We start from the raw sequence: 18,329 nt of genomic DNA on the forward strand, positions 1-18,329 counted from the left end.
GATATGAAAACAAATGTAACAAATATGCTGAATAAAATAATAATAAATACTGCAATAACATTAAACACTAGTAAAATACAAAAAGAGAGAATGTAGTTTTAAATTAGTATATACGGCCACATAAAATAATTTTGAAATGTATTTACTAGAACTACATTAGGCAGGCGAGACAGATCCTTCTTGTTTAGATACCAAGATAAACTGTTACAATAGTCCAGACGAGACACAAACACATGGATTAAAAACAGATTATGTTGTGAAATCATTTTCCCAAGTTTAGATATTTTTCTCAATTGAAGGAAACAGTTTCTGGTCAGTTTTCTACAGTGTTGTCGTTGCAGTTTCAAAACAAAAATCGTTAATTTAGTTCTCAAAAAAAAAATGATACAAAGAAAATAATCAAAGTAGAAAATAGTCTGAAAAAAAAAATCTGAATTGAGTAAATATATTTTACTAAATTGTCTTTGATTCTTGACCAGGTTCATATTATTAAATAAAAAGACAAATATTTTGTTTTTTAATGGAAAATCTAAAAAATGTTTACGTTGTAAACCTTTTAAAATCCAATATTTTTATTCCATTACTGGGTCGGTGTATGGTTAGTAAAAAGAAACACTCTTGTTTATTGACAGCGTTAGTTAAACAGTTGAACGAGGACAAACGTCTCCTCAGTGATGCAAATAAGAGGCTGTTTTTCCTGCTGGACTGACCTCCTGAGCGCAGACTTAATTTTGGCCAATCTCTGTGTCCGGAACTGTCTCTCCGGACCTTGATGTGGTCGCGGTTATTCTTTATTCTGATTGAATTATTTAGCCTTTCCTGCCAACACTAAAGTTAATACCATGTGATTTTAATAAGCCGAGCGGAGGAAGACTAATGACTCTTATTCTCTGCTGGTCTGCTCATCAATGTTGCAGGAGGGTCACCAGTCCACCATCATAGCATAAATAATGTGGATGGATGGATGGATGGATGGATGGATGGATGGATGGATGGATGGATGGATAGAAAGATGGATAGAAGGATGGATGGATGGATGGATGGATGGATGGATAGAAAGATAGATGGATGGATAGATGGATAGAAAGATAGATGGATGGATGGATGGATGGATAGAAAGATAGATGGATGGATTTATGGATGGATGGATAGAAACATGGATGGATGGATGGATGGATGGATGGATGGATGGATGGATAGAAAGATAGATGGATGGATAGATGGATAGAAAGATAGATGGATGGATGGATGGATGGATAGAAAGATAGATGGATGGATGGATGGATGGATGGATGGATGGATGGATGGATGGATGGATGGATGGATAGAAAGATGGATGGATGGATGGATGGATAGAAAGATAGATGGATGGATGGATGGATAGAAACATGGATGGATGGATGGATGGATGGATGGATGGATGGATGGATAGATGGATAGAAAGATAGATGGATGGATAGATGGATAGAAAGATAGATGGATGGATGGATGGATAGAAAGATAGATGGATGGATGGATGGATGGATGGAAAGATGGATGGATGGATGGATGGAAAGATAGATGGATGGATGGATGGATGGATAAATGGAAAGAAATATGGATGGATGGATGGATGGATGGAAAGATAGATGGATAGATAGGATAGATGGATATAAGGATAGATAAGATAGAAAGATAGATGGATACTATAGATAGATAAGATAGAAAGATAGATGGATAGATAAAATAGAAAGATAGGTAGATGGATAGATAAGATAGATGGATAATATAGATGGATAAGATAGATGGATAGATGGATAGATGGATGGATGGATGGATATTTTAGATTGATACTATAGATGGATACTATAGATGGATAGATGGATAAATAAATGGATGGATACTGTATATATATATTTATTTATTTATTTAGCTTTAGAGATTATTATTAATATTATTACGATGCCTTTTTCTCAGGGATGTAAACGTGAAGACGGACGAACACGGAGATAATAAAGACAATTTGATCCTCAAAAGTTAAAAAAGATATAAAAAAAATGATTTTCCTGTTTGGTTAATATACAGATTGTTGTGACTTTTAGCCCCTGGTGTGATTGAGTTTGACACCACCTGGTCGGATGAAATCATGAAGTAGAAAATATATAAACCTTTTTTTTTTTTTTTAAATTAAGCGCATTATACGTCATTTTCTTGTATTTATTTTCCCGTCAACCACGTCAACACTAACCTGGTGGAAGCAGCCGTCACCGTCCTCCAGTACGTGGCTCGTCGTTCCTTTGCTATCTGGCTCCCAATTGCGCTGACGGAAGCAGAGGTTTCCAGGCCCGAGACAAAAGCCGTGGAAAACGAGCGTCGCTTTATTAGGGAATAACGCGGGCGTTGCGTTATCTTAATGATGTCCAGAGCAGAGCGTCGCCTCCTTCACAAGCAGCTCTGATTGGAACAATAGCCGCTGATAGCCCGAGCGCTGGTTCCTTTCCAAAAAAAACGCCGGCGCCGAGCGAACTGTGTTTGACAAACACTCGAGCTCGGCGGGTTCATGGCGGGTGACAACAGAACCTCTTCACGCACAATCGACACCTGGAGAGCGTCGCTTCGCCCGCGACTGTGATAACGCCGAGCGGGATAATGACGGATAATAAGACGTGCTCAGACGTTGATTGACTCTTTTCAGCCGAACACGATCCTCGTTAGACTCAATTTGACTCAAGGATGATACAGAGTCGTACAAATACCGGATCGGGATCAGGTTTCGTGCAACGTTTGAACTTGTTTGTGATCATTACTGTTATTATTGTCGTCGTTATTATTAGTTTTGCTTTTACATTTGATTGATTGATGGATACTTCTTTATTCCTCCAACATTAGGTTATTAGTTCACAGCTGTTATTATTATTCTACACGTTATTGTAAGACATACAGTACACATGTTAAACCTAACCAGATCAATACTTATATATAATATATATATATATATATATATATAAATACAGTATTACTCCAGAAGAAGTACTTTTCTGCGGGGCGTCATAGTATTACTCTCTATGGCATTATAGTATTGCTCGAAAAGGCTTTATGGTATTACTCTGCTAAGATTTATAGTATTACTCCACGAGGATTGATAGCATTAGTCCGCAAGGATTCATAGTATTCTTCGCAAGGATTCATAGTATTCTCCGCAAGGATTCATAGTATTCTCCGCAAGGTTTTAAAGTATTACTCCGCAAGGCTCCATAATATTATTTCACTTAGCCTCATAGAATAAGTTTGTGAGGCTTTATAGTATTACTCAGCTAGGCCTTATAGTATTACTCAGCTAGGCTTTATAGTATTACTCCGTGAGGCTTTATAGTATTACTCCGCTAAGTTTCATAGTATTACTCCCTAAGGCTTTATAGTATTGCTCCACAAAGCTTCATACTATTACTCCGCTAGGCTTTATAGAAATACTCTGCGAGGTTTAATAGTATTACTCCGCAAGCTTCATAATATTACTCTACAAGGCTTCATATTATTACCCCCGAAGGCTTTATAGTATTACTACACAAAGCTTCATACTATTACTCAGCTAGGCTTTATAGCAATACTCTGCAAGACTTTATAGTACTACTTTATAGCTTTATAGTTTTAATCCTTCATGGTATTACTCCACCGAACCGCAAGGCTCCGTAGTGTTACTCTGAAAAGTTATGTAGTATAACACATTGACACTCCGCCGCACTGCCGGGTCTTCATGGTATTACTCTGCTAGTCACTGTAGTAAAACTCTCCAAGGATTTGATTATTGCTCTGTGAGGCTCTGGCGCATCACAAGGCTTTATAGTATTAATCTGCAAGGATATGTAGTATTGTCCGTGAAGGTTCTCATTCATCCAGGTCATGGTTGTCCAAGAGGTTAAAAAGCGAGTCAACTGGACTAGAGTTTCTAGGAAGACGTTTCCTTCTCATCCGAGAGAGTTTTTCGATTTCAACCGAGCTGGAGTTAGGAATCCCATCAGGGTGAGTGGCCCGGTGAGGTTGGTCGAAACCCATTAGTGTGCCCAGGTCCGGAGAGGGTCCTTAGCACCTGGAGTGTTCACTGTCTAGCAGGGTGTGACCAGATGATCCCTGATGGGGTTCCTTTGCAGAGAGCTCAGAACCTTCTCTCACCAGAGGTGGAGGTTAAGGCATCACCTTACAATGCAGTTCTGAGCTCACCTGAAACAACCTCCTAGCACTCTACACACCCCAGTAACAGTGTAGTAACAGTACAGTAACAGAGCGCTTCATTGAAGGCGTGTATGTAGTAACACATGTACTCCTCGCTCACACCTGCCGGTCTGTAGCTGCACCAGCGCGGTGTGTCCGTCCAGTCCTTGTTAGCTTCACCCTTCACGTCTCTGGACCCTGCTCTGAAATATGTTCCGTAATCTGGGCATGATGTGCAGCTCTGGTGCCGGGGCGGGTGGTGGTGGTGGTGGTGGTGGTGGTCTGGTGTGGGTGGAGGGTGAGGGGTGGGGGTGCAGTCACGCAAGTGCAACTCCTGTCAAGAGCCGGCTCTGGTTTGTGTGCACTCGGCCCTGTCTCCCCACATCCTGGACTCCGAGGAGCCGGGGCTTAGCAACAGGGCCGAGCCGGCGAGCGTGAGCCAGTGACCCAGTTCTTTCAAAAAATAACAATTTGGAATGACTCGCCATGTGAAAAACTGTTTCATTAACTGATCCCAAGAAGGTCCTGTGAAGGAGGAAAGGAAAGTACTTTTAAGAGCAGAGACTCGAAAGGAAAAGAGAGAAAAATCACTCTTTTTTTTGGTGGGAAACTATAAATCTACTGACCACGCATCGGTATTTATGACCACGTAGAAGTCATTTTTCCACCACGTACAAGTGTCTCTTTGCAAGTGTGGCCCCGGGGCCACATGTGCCCTCTGCCTATTTTTATCAGGACCTAAAGACTCAGAACCAAAGTATTGATCAAAAGTAATGTAGTATTATATTAGCTTTATCTATTGAAATCTTCATGTTCATTCCATTTCATTTAATGTTTAACTTATTACATTGTTTTTCTATTTACTAAGTTAGAAAAAAACTGAAGTTCTGGAAAAAAAAATCTGAATGTATTGCAAACCTTTTACGGACAGTGTAGTAAATATAAATCTTGGCCCGTGACTCAGACAGCTAAGAGTTTTTGGCCCCTTGTGTGATAAAGTTTGACACCTTTTGCCGAGATACTGTAGTTTGAAATGCAGGTCAAAACTTGATGCTACAAAATACTTAAATTTGGTTTGTTTGGCTTGTTTCCTTGTTTTAATTGTCTTGGGTTATCTATACATTATTTAAAAAAAACACTTTTCTAAATCCTAAAAATGCTCAGTATCTGATGACGAAGCTCTTGGAATTAATTAAAGATTAAAGTTTTTAAAGTTAAGTTAAGTTTAAAAATCATTTGATTTAAGTTTTGCTTAAATGTTAGTTTTTAACATCAGATTATGGAGATAAGAAAAAAATGGATCTATGGCTGAATAAATAGAAAATTAATAAATATATTTAAAAAAGAAGTGTATTAATAGTAAGCAAAGACATGTACACACTTTTAAATATATATATATATTTTAATTAATTATTACAATATATCTAGATGATATTTTTGTCTTTAAATATCATGAAATAATATAATTTATAAGGTGTAAATAATTCATGTTAAATTTAATTCGAAAATATTAAAACAAGACTAAATTTTTTCAAATTCCAAAGTCTAAAACAGGAAAAACTTTTCTTTCTTTTTTTTTACTGAGATACAAACATTTAACGTGAATCTAAAATTAGAATTATATTATGTTATATCGTTCAAAATCCTTCTTGGACAAATTCTGTGGTCAGTTGTAATGGATGGCTCAGTGGATGAACAGTATGTGAGTCTTTTTCTCCATTTTTATTTAACATTTTTGTTTCTTAACCCTTGTGTTGGCTCAGGGTCAAGGTGACAACACAAGGGATACCACACATGCATTTGTTTTCACAAGGGTGAAGAGTGTTTTTTTTAATATTTGCACCAATTTTCCAACATATTCATGTATATTATATGTAAAAAACTAAGCTTTAGAAACAAATCAAATCATAAATATTTGTTTTAACTATCTAAATAATGAAGTGTATTATTATATATAATGGGTTGACTATCATTCATTTAACCACCAGATATTAGATACATCTGACAGTTTCCCTCCCTTCCTCGAGAGAAGAAAAACAATGACTGGTTTTCTGTTTTTTATTTCCAAAATAAGAGCTTTAGATCTTAAAATATTGTATAATCGCAACTCGGAAAAAAAAACAACCTAGTTTGACCCAAGAACCTTTTACAAGTTGTAGCTAAGAAACTCACAAAGCAAAACACAGTTTGACCCAATTTTTTCCTAAATTCAGTAGTTTTGTTTGTTTGTATAAAATAATAAATAAAAAAACTTATGAAAATAAAATTTCCCAACTTTATTTCAAAAATGAAAGTTTTGAAGTACATTTTATAATCGCAACAAGAAAAACAAAACAGTTTGACCCTTATACCTTTTTAAAAGTTGTATTTTTTTTGGTCAAAGACAAAAAAAAAGGTTTTCTTACATTATTTTCAAAATAAAAGCTGTACACACTAAGAATATGAAATAATCTCAACTCAGAACCAAACACAGTTTGACCTTAATACTCCCTAAAAGTGGTTCTTTTCTTTTTCGTGAAATAATGAAGTGTATAATTATATATATTGTTTTAAATATAATTTAACCACCAGGTTTAAGACACAATCCTGATCAACTACACTTTCTCTCTCCATCTTTCAAGCTCGTACATCCGTCAGTTTCCTCCCTCGCTTCTCTCACCTGCTTCATCTTCTCCTCAGTTCATCGTCTCTTCTTCTTCTCGCTCTCGCCGGCATGAGGGTTATTTTTTCTCAGCCGTCCTCACCTCGACATCGCGCCGACGTCGTGAACGATCTTCCACAGAACTTCGCTGGCGTTCAACCGACGCACTCGTAGATAGAAAGTTGAGTTTGCGTCTCTGCTGCCGATGAAACAAGGACTTGTTGTTTCGCTGAAAGTCACCTTGGTGTTTATCACGTCTCCCCTCGGTCCCGTCAATCCAGTTATTCAATTTGCAGTAAAAAAAAAAGAGAAAAAAACGCTGTAATGAAGTGTTTAATATTCACCTTGTGCTTCTGCTGCGATTCAAAGAGAAGCGTCTTCAAGGTGTTCGGCTTTTGTTCCGCCGAGTGCTTCGTGATTTTTAACGTGGAAAGATTCCTGCCAGAGGAAGTGTTGACTAATCTCGTCATTTAACTTATTGATCGTCCACTTATTCCTGTTGTTTATCGTCGCGGGACAATAACATCACTGGTTATCTTTTTTTTTTCAGAATAAAAGCTCAATAGGAAACATGACCAAAAGATATGCGGTTATTTCTAAAATAAAAGTTTTGATCTCAAGTATATTTTATAGTCAAAGCTCAGAGAAACTCCCAGTTTGACTCAAAGACTTCCGAAAAATATAGTTTTATTTTTGTAAAAGAAAAACATGAGTGATTTTTGTTTTCAAAACAAGAGCTTTAGATCTTAAGATATTGTATAATCGCAATTTGAGTGAAAAGAAAACCCAGTTAGACTCAAGGACCTTTTAAAATGTGTAGTTTCCTTTTCATAAAAGAAGAATATAACTTATTTTCTGACTTTATTTTAAAAATAAAATATTTAGATACTTAAGCTCAGAATCTCAGCTTCAGATATGACTGGTTTTCTGACTTTATTTCTCAAATGAAAGTTTTGATTCTATTGTATTTTACAATTGCAACCAGAAAAAAACCCAGTTCGACCCAAATACCTTTTCTGACTTTCTTTTTCAAAATAAAAGCTGTAGATCCTAAACATATTGAATAATCTCAACTCGGAGTCAAACACAGTTTGACCTCAGGGACTTCCGAAAAGTTGTAGTTTTCTTTTTTGTGAAAGAAGAATATGACTTTTTTCTTTACTTTATTTTCAAAATAAAAGCTGTAAATACTAAAGCGCAGAAACTCAGCTCAGAGAAAAACACAGTGTGACCCAAATTCTTCTTAAATGTTGTAGTTTAATTTTTAGTATCAAAACATATGACCGGTTTTATGAGTTTATTTTTTAAATAAAAATGTTGAAGTATATTTTATAATTGAAACCAGAAAAAAAAAACATTTTGACCCAAATACATTCTCTGACTTTCTTTTCAAAATAAAAGCTGTAGATACTAAGAATATTTAAATAATATCAATTCAGAGCCAAACACAGTTTTGCCTAAATACTTCATTAAAGTTGTAGTTTTCCTTTTTTGTTTAAGAAAAACTCGACCGGTTTTCTGACTTTCTTTTCAAAATAAAAGCTGTAGATACTAAGAATATTGAATAATATCAATTCAGAGCCAAACACAGTTTTTTCCAAGGACTTCCTAAAAGTTGTAGTTTTATTTTTTGTGTAAGAAAAACTGACTTTATTTTCAAGATAAAAGCTGTAGATACTAAGGATATCATATCATTTCAGTTAAAGTATATTTTATAATCAGCTCAAAGAAACCCCCAGTTTGACCCAAAGACTTCCTAAAAGTTGTAATTTTCCTTTTTTGTTTAAGAAAAACTCAACCGGTTTTCTGATTTTTATTTTTAAAATAAAAGCTTTAGATACTAAGAATATTAAATAATCTCAACTCAGAACCAAACACAGTTTTGCCTAAATACTTCATTAAAGTTGTAGTTTTCCTTTTTTGTTTAAGAAAAACTTGACTGGTTTTCTGACTTTCTTTTCAAAATAAAAGCTGTAGATCCTAAACATATTGAATAATCTCAACTCGGAGTCGAACACAGTTTGACCTCAGGGACTTCCTAAAAGTCGTAGTTTTCTTTTTTGTGAAAGACAAATATGACTTTTTTCTGACTTTATTTTCAAAATAAAAGCTGTAAATACTAAAGCGCAGAAACTCAGCTCAGAAAAAAACACAGTGTGACCCAAATTCTTCTTAAATGTTGTTGTTTAATTTTTAGTATCAAAAAATAAGACTGGTTTTATGAGTTTATTTTTCAAATAAAAATGTTGAAGTATATTTTATAATTGAAACCAGAAAAAAAACATTTTGACCCAAATAAATTCTCTGACTTTCTTTTCAAAATAAAAGCTGTAGATACTAAGAATATTGAATAATATCAATTCAGAGCCAAACACAGTTTTTTCTAAGGACTTCCTAAAAGTTGTAGTTTTATTTTTTGTGTAAGAAAAACGGACTTTATTTTCAAGATAAAAGCTGCAGATACTAAGGATATCATATCATTTCAGTTAAAGTATATTTTATAATCAGCTAAAAGAAACCCCCAGTTTTACCCAAAGACTTCCTAAAAGTTGTAATTTTCCTTTTTTGTTCAAGATAAACTCAACCGGTTTTCTGACTTTCTTTTCAAAATAAAAGCTGTAGATACTAAGAATATTAAATAATCTCAACTCAGAACAGTTTTGCCTTAATACTTCATTAAAGTTGTAGTTTTCATTTTTTGTTTAAGAAAAACTCGACCGGTTTTCTGACTTTCTTTTCAAAATAAAAGCTGTAGATACTAAGGATGTTGCATAAGCTCACCTCAATGAAAAACATGGTTTGATGCAATTACAAAAACATTTGCATGAGAGTAATACGACTTTTCTTCTGGCATTTTTCAGAATAAAAGCCTTTAATCTTAAACCTATTGCATAATCTCAGCTCAGATGAAAACACGACTTGACCTAATGACCTTCTCAAAGTTGTATCGTTCTCACGTAACCCAGTTTTGGGAGACTCTGGCACGTGGAGATCCTGGAGAGCGTCCGGCGGCGTCCCACGTGTGACGAGGGTCTTCCTCTCGCTGGCTCCACATCCTCAGCCACCGGGCTCGTCCCAGCGGTGCCGAATTACCCGGCGAAGATATGTAAATAGAGCGTTCATGTTGCCTTCATTACCGGATGTGGGTCACTGGATAACTTCAAGAGCGCTAATTAAAAAAGAACTCGCCCGCACAGCGTCGCCTTGTTGCACGGACGCCGCTCCAGCACGTTTCTCTGGACCGACAGTAGCCGAGAACCTTCTCCGGATGCTTTTCTCCAGAGATGCGTCGGAGGCGGTGAAGGCCGGAGAAAGTTATTTAAATCATCGTAAGATCCGTTGAAACTTAAAGAGGAAACGCTGCATGTTTTAGTGTATGTTGTTGTTTATGTAGTCAGTGAAGGTGAAACATGAACTCATGCGTCAGGTTTTTTGACGTTTTTTAATGAATAAAAAGGTCTTATGAGACTTGATGATGAGCTGGGAAGTCAAGAAAATGGTTTTATTTGAAGATTTTAAGACAAAAAATGATGCCTGATTTACTTGAATATACTTTAGAAAATCTGTCAATGGAGGAAGAAACATTTAAAAACAACAAAACAATTCTAATTTTTACAAGTAACTAAATGACACTGGAAAGTTTAGATTTTTATTTACTCTTTGCAAGCAATTTAAATGCAATTTTTGTCTTTTCATTTCTTGAAATATGATCTTTTTTTCTGGACTTTGAATGTCAATAGAGTCACATTATGACTCAAAATCAAATCATATCTTTTTTATCTTTAAATAAGACGTTTTTCTTGAGAGGTGAATTTGACTCGTTTTATCGAACTTAGTTTTTGTCCAAACAATCAAATATGCTGGAATCGAGTGTATCCTCTCGTCCTCAGTCATTGCCTGTATCACCAATATGTATCATTTAAAAAATGGATATTAAAAATTTAGGAGAAAATCGTCACGTATTGATCATGAATAATTGGTATGAATGTAGAAAAGATGCATCTTTAAACTCAAAGATTCGACCGATTTTAGATCTTAAAATATTGTAGTATCTCCACTCTGAAAAAACCCAGTTTGACCCAAGTACCTTTAAAGTTGTAGTTTCCTTTCCGTATATGAAAAACATGACTGGTTTTCTAATTTTATTTTCAAAGTAAGAGCTTTAGATCTTAAAATATTGTAGAATCACAACTCGGTGAAAACCCCAGTCGGACCCAAAGGACCTTTTAAAAGTTGTAGTTTCCTTTTTGTGTAAAAAAGTATTTCTGGTTTTCTGACTTTTCCTTCTAAAATAACTGAATCTGGCGATACCACTGTATATGTTTCACAAAACATTTGTTTTCGAGTGTATTTAGAGTCATGTGTATCCTCTCATCCTCAGTCGTCGCCTGGATCACCAATAAGTATCCTTTGAAAATCTTATAAACAAAGGAATGAGGAAAAAAAGACATCATGTCTTCACATAATGATGATGTTGAATGAATGACATAAATGTAGAAAAGTTGCATCTTTAAACTCATAGGTTCGAACAATTCTATTTTCAAAATAAAAGCTTTATATCTTAAAATATTGTAGAATCGCCACTCTGAAAAAAACCCAGTTTGACCCAAGTACTTTTTAAAGTTGTAGTTTCCTTTTCGTAAAAGAAAAGTACGACTCATTTTATTACTTTATTTTCAAAATAAAAGCTGAAGATACTAAAGCTAAGAATCTCAGCTCAGAGCCAAAAAAACTATTTGTCCCAAATTCATCCTCAGTGAAAACCCCAGTCTGACCCAAGAACCTTTTTAAAAGTTGTAGTTTCCTTTTGTGTAAAAAAGTATTTCTGGTTTTCTGACTTTTCTTCTAAAATAACTGAATCTGGCGATACCACTGTATATGTTTCACAATACATTTGTTTTCGAGTGTATTTAGAGTCATGTGTATCCTCTCGTCCTCAGTCGTCGCCTGGATCACCAATGCGTATCATTTGAAAATCTTATAAACAAAGGAACGACGAAAAAAAGACACCATGTCTTCACATAATGATGATGTTGAATGAATGACATAAAAGTAGAAAAGTTGCATCTTTAAACTCATAGGTTCGAACAATTCTATTTTCAAAATAAAAGCTTTATATCTTAAAATATTGTAGAATCGCCACTCTGAAAAAAACCCAGTTTGACCCAAGTACCTTTTAAAAGTTGTAGTTTCCTTTTCGTAAAAGAAAAGTACGACTCATTTTATTACTTAATTTTCAAAATAAAAGCTGAAGATATTAAAGCTACTCTCAGCTCAGAGCCAAAAAAAACGATTTGTCCCAAATTCATCCTCAGTGAAAACCCCAGTCTGACCCAAGAACCTTTTTAAAAGTTGTAGTTTCCTTTTTGTGTAAAAAAGTATTTCTGGTTTTCTGACTTTTCTTCTAAAATAACTGAATCTGGTGATACCACTGTATATGTTTCACAATACATTTGTTTTCGAGTGTATTTAGAGTCATGTGTATCCTCTTGTCCTCAGTCGTCGCCTGGATCACCAACGCGTATCATTTGAAAATCTTATAAACAAAGGAACGAGGAAAAAAAGACATCATGTCTTCACATAATGATGATGTTGAATGAATGACATAAATGTAGAAAAGTTGCATCTTTAAACTCATAGGTTCGAACAATTCTATTTTCAAAATAAAAGCTTTACATCTTAAAATATTGTAGAATCGCCACTCTGAAACATACCCAGTTCAACCCAAGTACTTTTTAAAGTAGTAGTTTCCTTTTCGTAAAAGAAAAGTACGACTCAATTTATTACTTAATTTTCAAAATAAAAGCTGAAGATATTAAAGCTACTCTCAGCTCAGAGCCAAAAAAACTATTTGTCCCAAATTCATCCTCAGTGAAAACCCCAGTCTGACCCAAGAACCTTTTTAAAAGTTGTAGTTTCCTTTTTGTGTAAAAAAGTATTTCTGGTTTTCTGACTTTTCTTCTAAAATAACTGAATCTGGCGATACCACTGTATATGTTTCACAATACATTTGTTTTCGAGTGTATTTAGAGTCATGTGTATCCTCTCGTCCTCAGTCGTCGCCTGGATCACCAATGCGTATCATTTGAAAATCTTATAAACAAAGGAATGAGGAAAAAAAGACATCATGTCTTCACATAATGATGACGATGAATGAATGACATAAATGTAGAAAAGTTGCATCTTTAAACTCATAGGTTCGAATCCCGGGCGTGAACGTCAACGATCCGTGCCCGTGGCTTGTAAGCCTTAATTGGGAATAATAAAAGCAGCATAACCCAGTCTGGGTGTCTCGCCCCAGACAGGAGTGACAGCAGCAGCCAGTTGAAGCGAAGTCCGTCTTCCCGCGGAAGAATCTGCCGCGTCTTACATCCGCCTGCCAAACACCCTTCCTTCCCTTTTTTTTTTTTCCCACCACTTCTGTCATGTAATCTGGCTTCTCTGACAGCACAGCCAAAGCCCTGTGGGAGAGTGCCGATCCATCGCACCACTCCAATCTGCCGCCGCTGTTCGGTTCCACATGAGCGCTCGTCTGCTGTGACTAATTAAATAAAGCGTCGTGCCCTCTGCTTCCTGTTAGCATTGGCCGTGGAGCAGAGACGGAGGTGGGGGGTGCAAATAAAGAGGGTGGTCTACAAAGATTGTGTCAAGTTTTTCCCCAACTTGGCGGTGAAACAAACACTGTGACTGGGGTGTGTTGAGTCAAGCGAGACAACGTCACAATACAGGGGCCATGGTACGATATATAAAGCGAGATACTGCGATACTATGTTACGAAGTCGACCTCAGTTCAGTCACTATCGCTGTCTCTCAACAAGAAATCAAACATCTATGCAACATTAAAATAAACAATAAAACATGTTGTTTTTTTTACTTGTTATTAACAATGTGTTGTTTGTTTTAACTGTTTATGAGGTTAAGAGAAAATCCAAATGTATAACTAAGTCAAGAATTTGAAGTATAATAAATACCAGTTTAGGGATTGAGACATATTTATTTATTTTTAAATATACTACTAGTAATTAATTTCCAAATAAGTATAAAAAAACAATATTTTAACAGTCACTAAAAAATATAAAATAAGCTACATTTATGACTTCAATTTTTCTCAATTTCATTTTATTCATTTATTTTAAATTCAAAGCATTAACAAATATTGAGAGTACTTGTAAACATGTAAATAAGTACGTACATATTCTACCTGGTACTAACTTTAGAACTCCTGTCTCCTGTCTGTGATAGTGTATTAACAAGTATATATGTGTAGTATTGTCCAGTACTTGACTCTGGTGTCGTGATAGTGTAGTAACAAGGATATATGTGTAGTATTGTCCAGTACTTGACTCTGGTGTTGTGATAGTGTAGTAACAAGGATATATGTGTAGTATTGTCCAGTACTTGACTCTGGTGTTGTGATAGTGTATTAACAAGTATATATGTGTAGTATTGTCCAGTACTTGACTCTGGTGTTGTGATAGTGTAGTAACAAGGATATATGTGTAGTATTGTCCAGTACTTGACTCTGGTGTTGTGATAGTGTATTAACAAGTATATATGTGTAGTATTGTCCAGTACTTGACTCTGGTGTTGTGATAGTGTAGTAACAAGGATATATGTGTAGTATTGTCCAGTACTTGACTCTGGTGTCGTGATAGTGTAGTAACAAGGATATATGTGTAGTATTGTCCAGTACTTGACTCTGGTGTTGTGATAGTGTATTAACAAGTATATATGTGTAGTATTGTCCAGTACTTGACTCTGGTGTCGTGATAGTGTAGTAACAAGGATATATGTGTAGTATTGTCCAGTACTTGACTCTGGTGTTGTGATAGTGTAGTAACAAGGATATATGTGTAGTATTGTCCAGTACTTGACTCTGGTGTTGTGATAGTGTATTAACAAGTATATATGTGTAGTATTGTCCAGTACTTGACTCTGGTGTTGTGATAGTGTAGTAACAAGGATATATGTGTAGTATTGTCCAGTACTTGACTCTGGTGTTGTGATAGTGTAGTAACAAGGATATATGTGTAGTATTGTCCAGTACTTGACTCTGGTGTTGTGATAGTGTAGTAACAAGGATATATGTGTAGTATTGTCCAGTACTTGACTCTGGTGTTGTGATAGTGTAGTAACAAGTATATATGTGTAGTATTGTCCAGTACTTGACTCTGGTGTTGTGATAGTGTAGTAACAAGTATATATGTGTAGTATTGTCCAGTACTTGACTCTGGTGTTGTGATAGTGTAGTAACAAGTATATATGTGTAGTATTATCCAGTACTTGACTCTGGTGTTGTAGTATTTACAGACCACATGACTCTTGACGAAGTCGTAACTGCTTTCATTTGTTTTCAAACCAAAATATGTCCAAACATCAGCTTTAAAAGCTAATGGAGTCATTGTATCCTCTCGTCCTCAGTCATGGCCGAGATCCTGCAGGATTGTATTGTCCCTTTAGCTACGGAGGACGTTATGACTGCTGCCATCTAGCGTCCGGAAGTTTAATTGCAACACAAAAATGAACAAACACTGTGAATGTTTTCATTTTAAAACTTCATTGAAATTAAAAGCATACAATAATTATGTTAACAATAAAATTGATAAAAAACGATACAGTAGAGTGAATAAAAAATGAAATATTTAAGTGTACTAATATTTTGTTAAACCCCTAATTGTGACCACCTTTGATGGTAAAATAATTGATCAAAAATCTGCAACATTGACACATTGTTGTTTTTTTTCCTCTCTCAGCCATGACGCCACTGAAAAGCCAAAGCTGAGACTAAAAGGTGAGTTTGTTTTGTTCATTTTTTTTGTGTCCATTTGTTTTCCCCACTTTAATTTCGTCGACCTGCGTTCCGAGTCGAGACACTCTCTCCGTCTGCGCAAACTGGAGGTAAGTGCTTCCGTAATGAGGCGAGGCTGCCATGATAATAAAGCAAACACTCACAAGAATGCAGGGTCTTAACACTTCGATTACGGCCACCGAGGGTCATCGGCTCCGCCGGCGGTGGGACTGGGAAGAAGGAAAAAAAACACGTACGACGCCGTCGTCGTCGGGTAATTGCCGATGATTTTCGGGGCGAGCCGTGACTGTCTCTCTCTCTCTCTCCTCGCCTGAAAACGACCTCATCATTCAGCTGTCTGTCTGCCTCGTCCGTGATTAGCGGGGAAATCTGGGTAGATAATGTTGCGGCGCGTCTGCGTCGTCTGCTTTGGTTGATGGTGGAAAATTTGACAGTTTATTGTGGCGCCGAGGAAACAACATGCGTCAATCCATCAAACAAAGCTGTCGTCAAAATGTTGATGCAAACAGTTTAGAAAAGTTTTCGGAAGAAGATTTGAGACTTTGGGGAAAAAAAGAACTAGTTGGATAAATCATTTCTCGGATATCTCGGGGCGACACAGAAGTTACTTGCTGTTGGGTCAAATGAAACTTTGAATTCCTTGTGCTATGAGATAGTAGCTGTGTCTCAAATCACATACTTGCGTACTTCTACTAAAGTATGTGAAATGTAGTGCTGCATACACACTAAATTGTCACCAGAACACCCACAAAACTGAGTATGGATCGATGGACACTTTCGACCCTAAACGGCTCCATCTTAGTGATGTTGTATATATATGTACATATATATACATGTATATATATATATTTATTCATATACTTACAGGTACATTTTCACCAGCAGGATGACACGTCGTAAATATTTCGCCAATATTTCGTTACTCATATTTCTTGATCCAAACGAAACGTGCTGCCAGCAGGTGTCGCTAGTGTTCCAACAGCTGGTTGCAACCATCATTAAATAGAAGTAGAAGAAAAAGCTGTCGTGTCATTTCCTGTTAGTGTGTAGCAGCAGAGTTTGACTTGAGACATACTATCTGTGGAGAATTAGTTACTAGTTAGTATGTACACTATCCTGATGCATACTAACCTCCAGTGCACTATGATAAGTATGCGATTTGAGACGGTTTATTTTTGTATCCTTTCTTTGTGTTATTTTTTTATCCATCCATCCATCCATCAAAATAAAGCACTAAATTCCTTATAAATATATTACGGTGACCCACAAAGATGCCAGTGTTTAAGTTAAGATAAGGAACAGAGATTATGAACGTCCAGAATTATACAGAGACGTCCATGAAGTATTAAGTACATCAGTGTTATCGTAATATTGAATGGTTAAATTTCACCATTTTTTTTAAAATAATTTGTTTTAATAGTTTCTATTGAAAGTATTTGTATTTTATTGGAACAATTATTTTTAAGAATCTAACTTAGTAATTCAAATAGTGAAAACAAAAGTCTGGTACTATTTTTAGTATTGTCTGGTGGCACAATTCTAATTAGATGTTTTAATATTGAATTTAAAAGGCTACAAATTTAAATAAACTAAATTTAGAAGGTCATTTTTTAAACTATTGCAATAAGAATATCAAATTATATGTGTTATATAAAGATTAATTCATTTTTTAAAAACATTCAAATAATTAAAATCAATGATTCAATAAAGACAAATTCACAGTTTTAAATTCAGTTATTCAAAAATATAATTCTAAAATGCATTTCCAAAATCGTAAATATTAAATTTAACCAATTCCTTTGTTCGGATGTGTCAAGGATTATTAACTTATCACCTCATTTTATCTTGTTTTTATGATTAAGGCAATACAAAACAAAATAAAAACTCAGAATACCACGAAGAACACTGAGAGTCTCGATCAACTTTTAGCCGGTAACTCTAGCTTTAGTTTGCAAAAGAGCTTTAGGATGTTACCACTGATAATTGTGGGTTAAAAGCTAGAAAAAGATGTAATAACTTGTTGTAAAGAAGACTTGGGTGTTCTGCTGGGTTGTGGGTTGAATCGCCACTGAAGTGATGACTCCTGTAGACTCGACGCTCCTGCCACTACTTTTACAATCCAAACTCCCCCAAGTTGTCATTTTTGTGCATTTGCGGCGCCATCATTGTCGTTTCGGCAGTTATGTGCATCCATTTTCCCTGCAAACAGGGGCACGGCCTTTGCTGAATTGAGTTCCAGATTGCTCTTTCGACCACTCAGCCATATTGTACTTCTTCTCCTCGATAAAAATATAGAGTCAGCCAAGAAGCCGGGGGGGGGGCTCAACTTTGAAATCATTTCTGAGAATTTCTGAGAGTTTATTTATGTGACTTTAACAGTGATGATGATTTAAAAAGGTCAATTAATAGCAATTAAAATGAGAAAAAAATCAAGCATTTCACGTCAAATTTCAATAGAATCTTTACTGGTCCGAGTGTTTTCTGCCACAGTTGATGGTCTTATGAAGCTTCATGAAGAAGTTTCATTATCTTCACAGTCCACTAGATGGCGTCCCTGCACTATTTTCCTTTGTTTTGAACAACTGTTCTAATGAAACATCATTTTTAAACTGATGGCGCCACCTACTGACCTCTAAACAACATGACACTGTTTCATGAAGCTTCATCAACACATCACTAGTTTAAGCGTGC

General features: G+C 35.7%; 1 protein-coding gene across 1 annotated transcript in view; it reads left to right on the top strand.

Annotated features, from left to right (window-relative positions):
• The window catches only part of cd276 (CD276 molecule), a 135,647-nt gene that overhangs the window by 94,983 nt on the left and 22,335 nt on the right, over window positions 1-18,329 (top strand). The window contains exon 7 of the mRNA XM_087793161.1: window positions 15,583-15,620. Coding sequence (XP_087649287.1) covers window positions 15,583-15,611 — 29 coding nt within the window. The 3' untranslated portion in view covers window positions 15,612-15,620. The remainder of the gene's footprint in view (window positions 1-15,582; window positions 15,621-18,329) is intronic.

The sequence above is a fragment of the Callionymus lyra genome, chromosome 6, assembly GCF_982586985.1.
Source record: "Callionymus lyra chromosome 6, fCalLyr1.hap1.1, whole genome shotgun sequence".
In the NCBI taxonomy this organism is placed as follows: domain Eukaryota; kingdom Metazoa; phylum Chordata; class Actinopteri; order Syngnathiformes; family Callionymidae; genus Callionymus; species Callionymus lyra.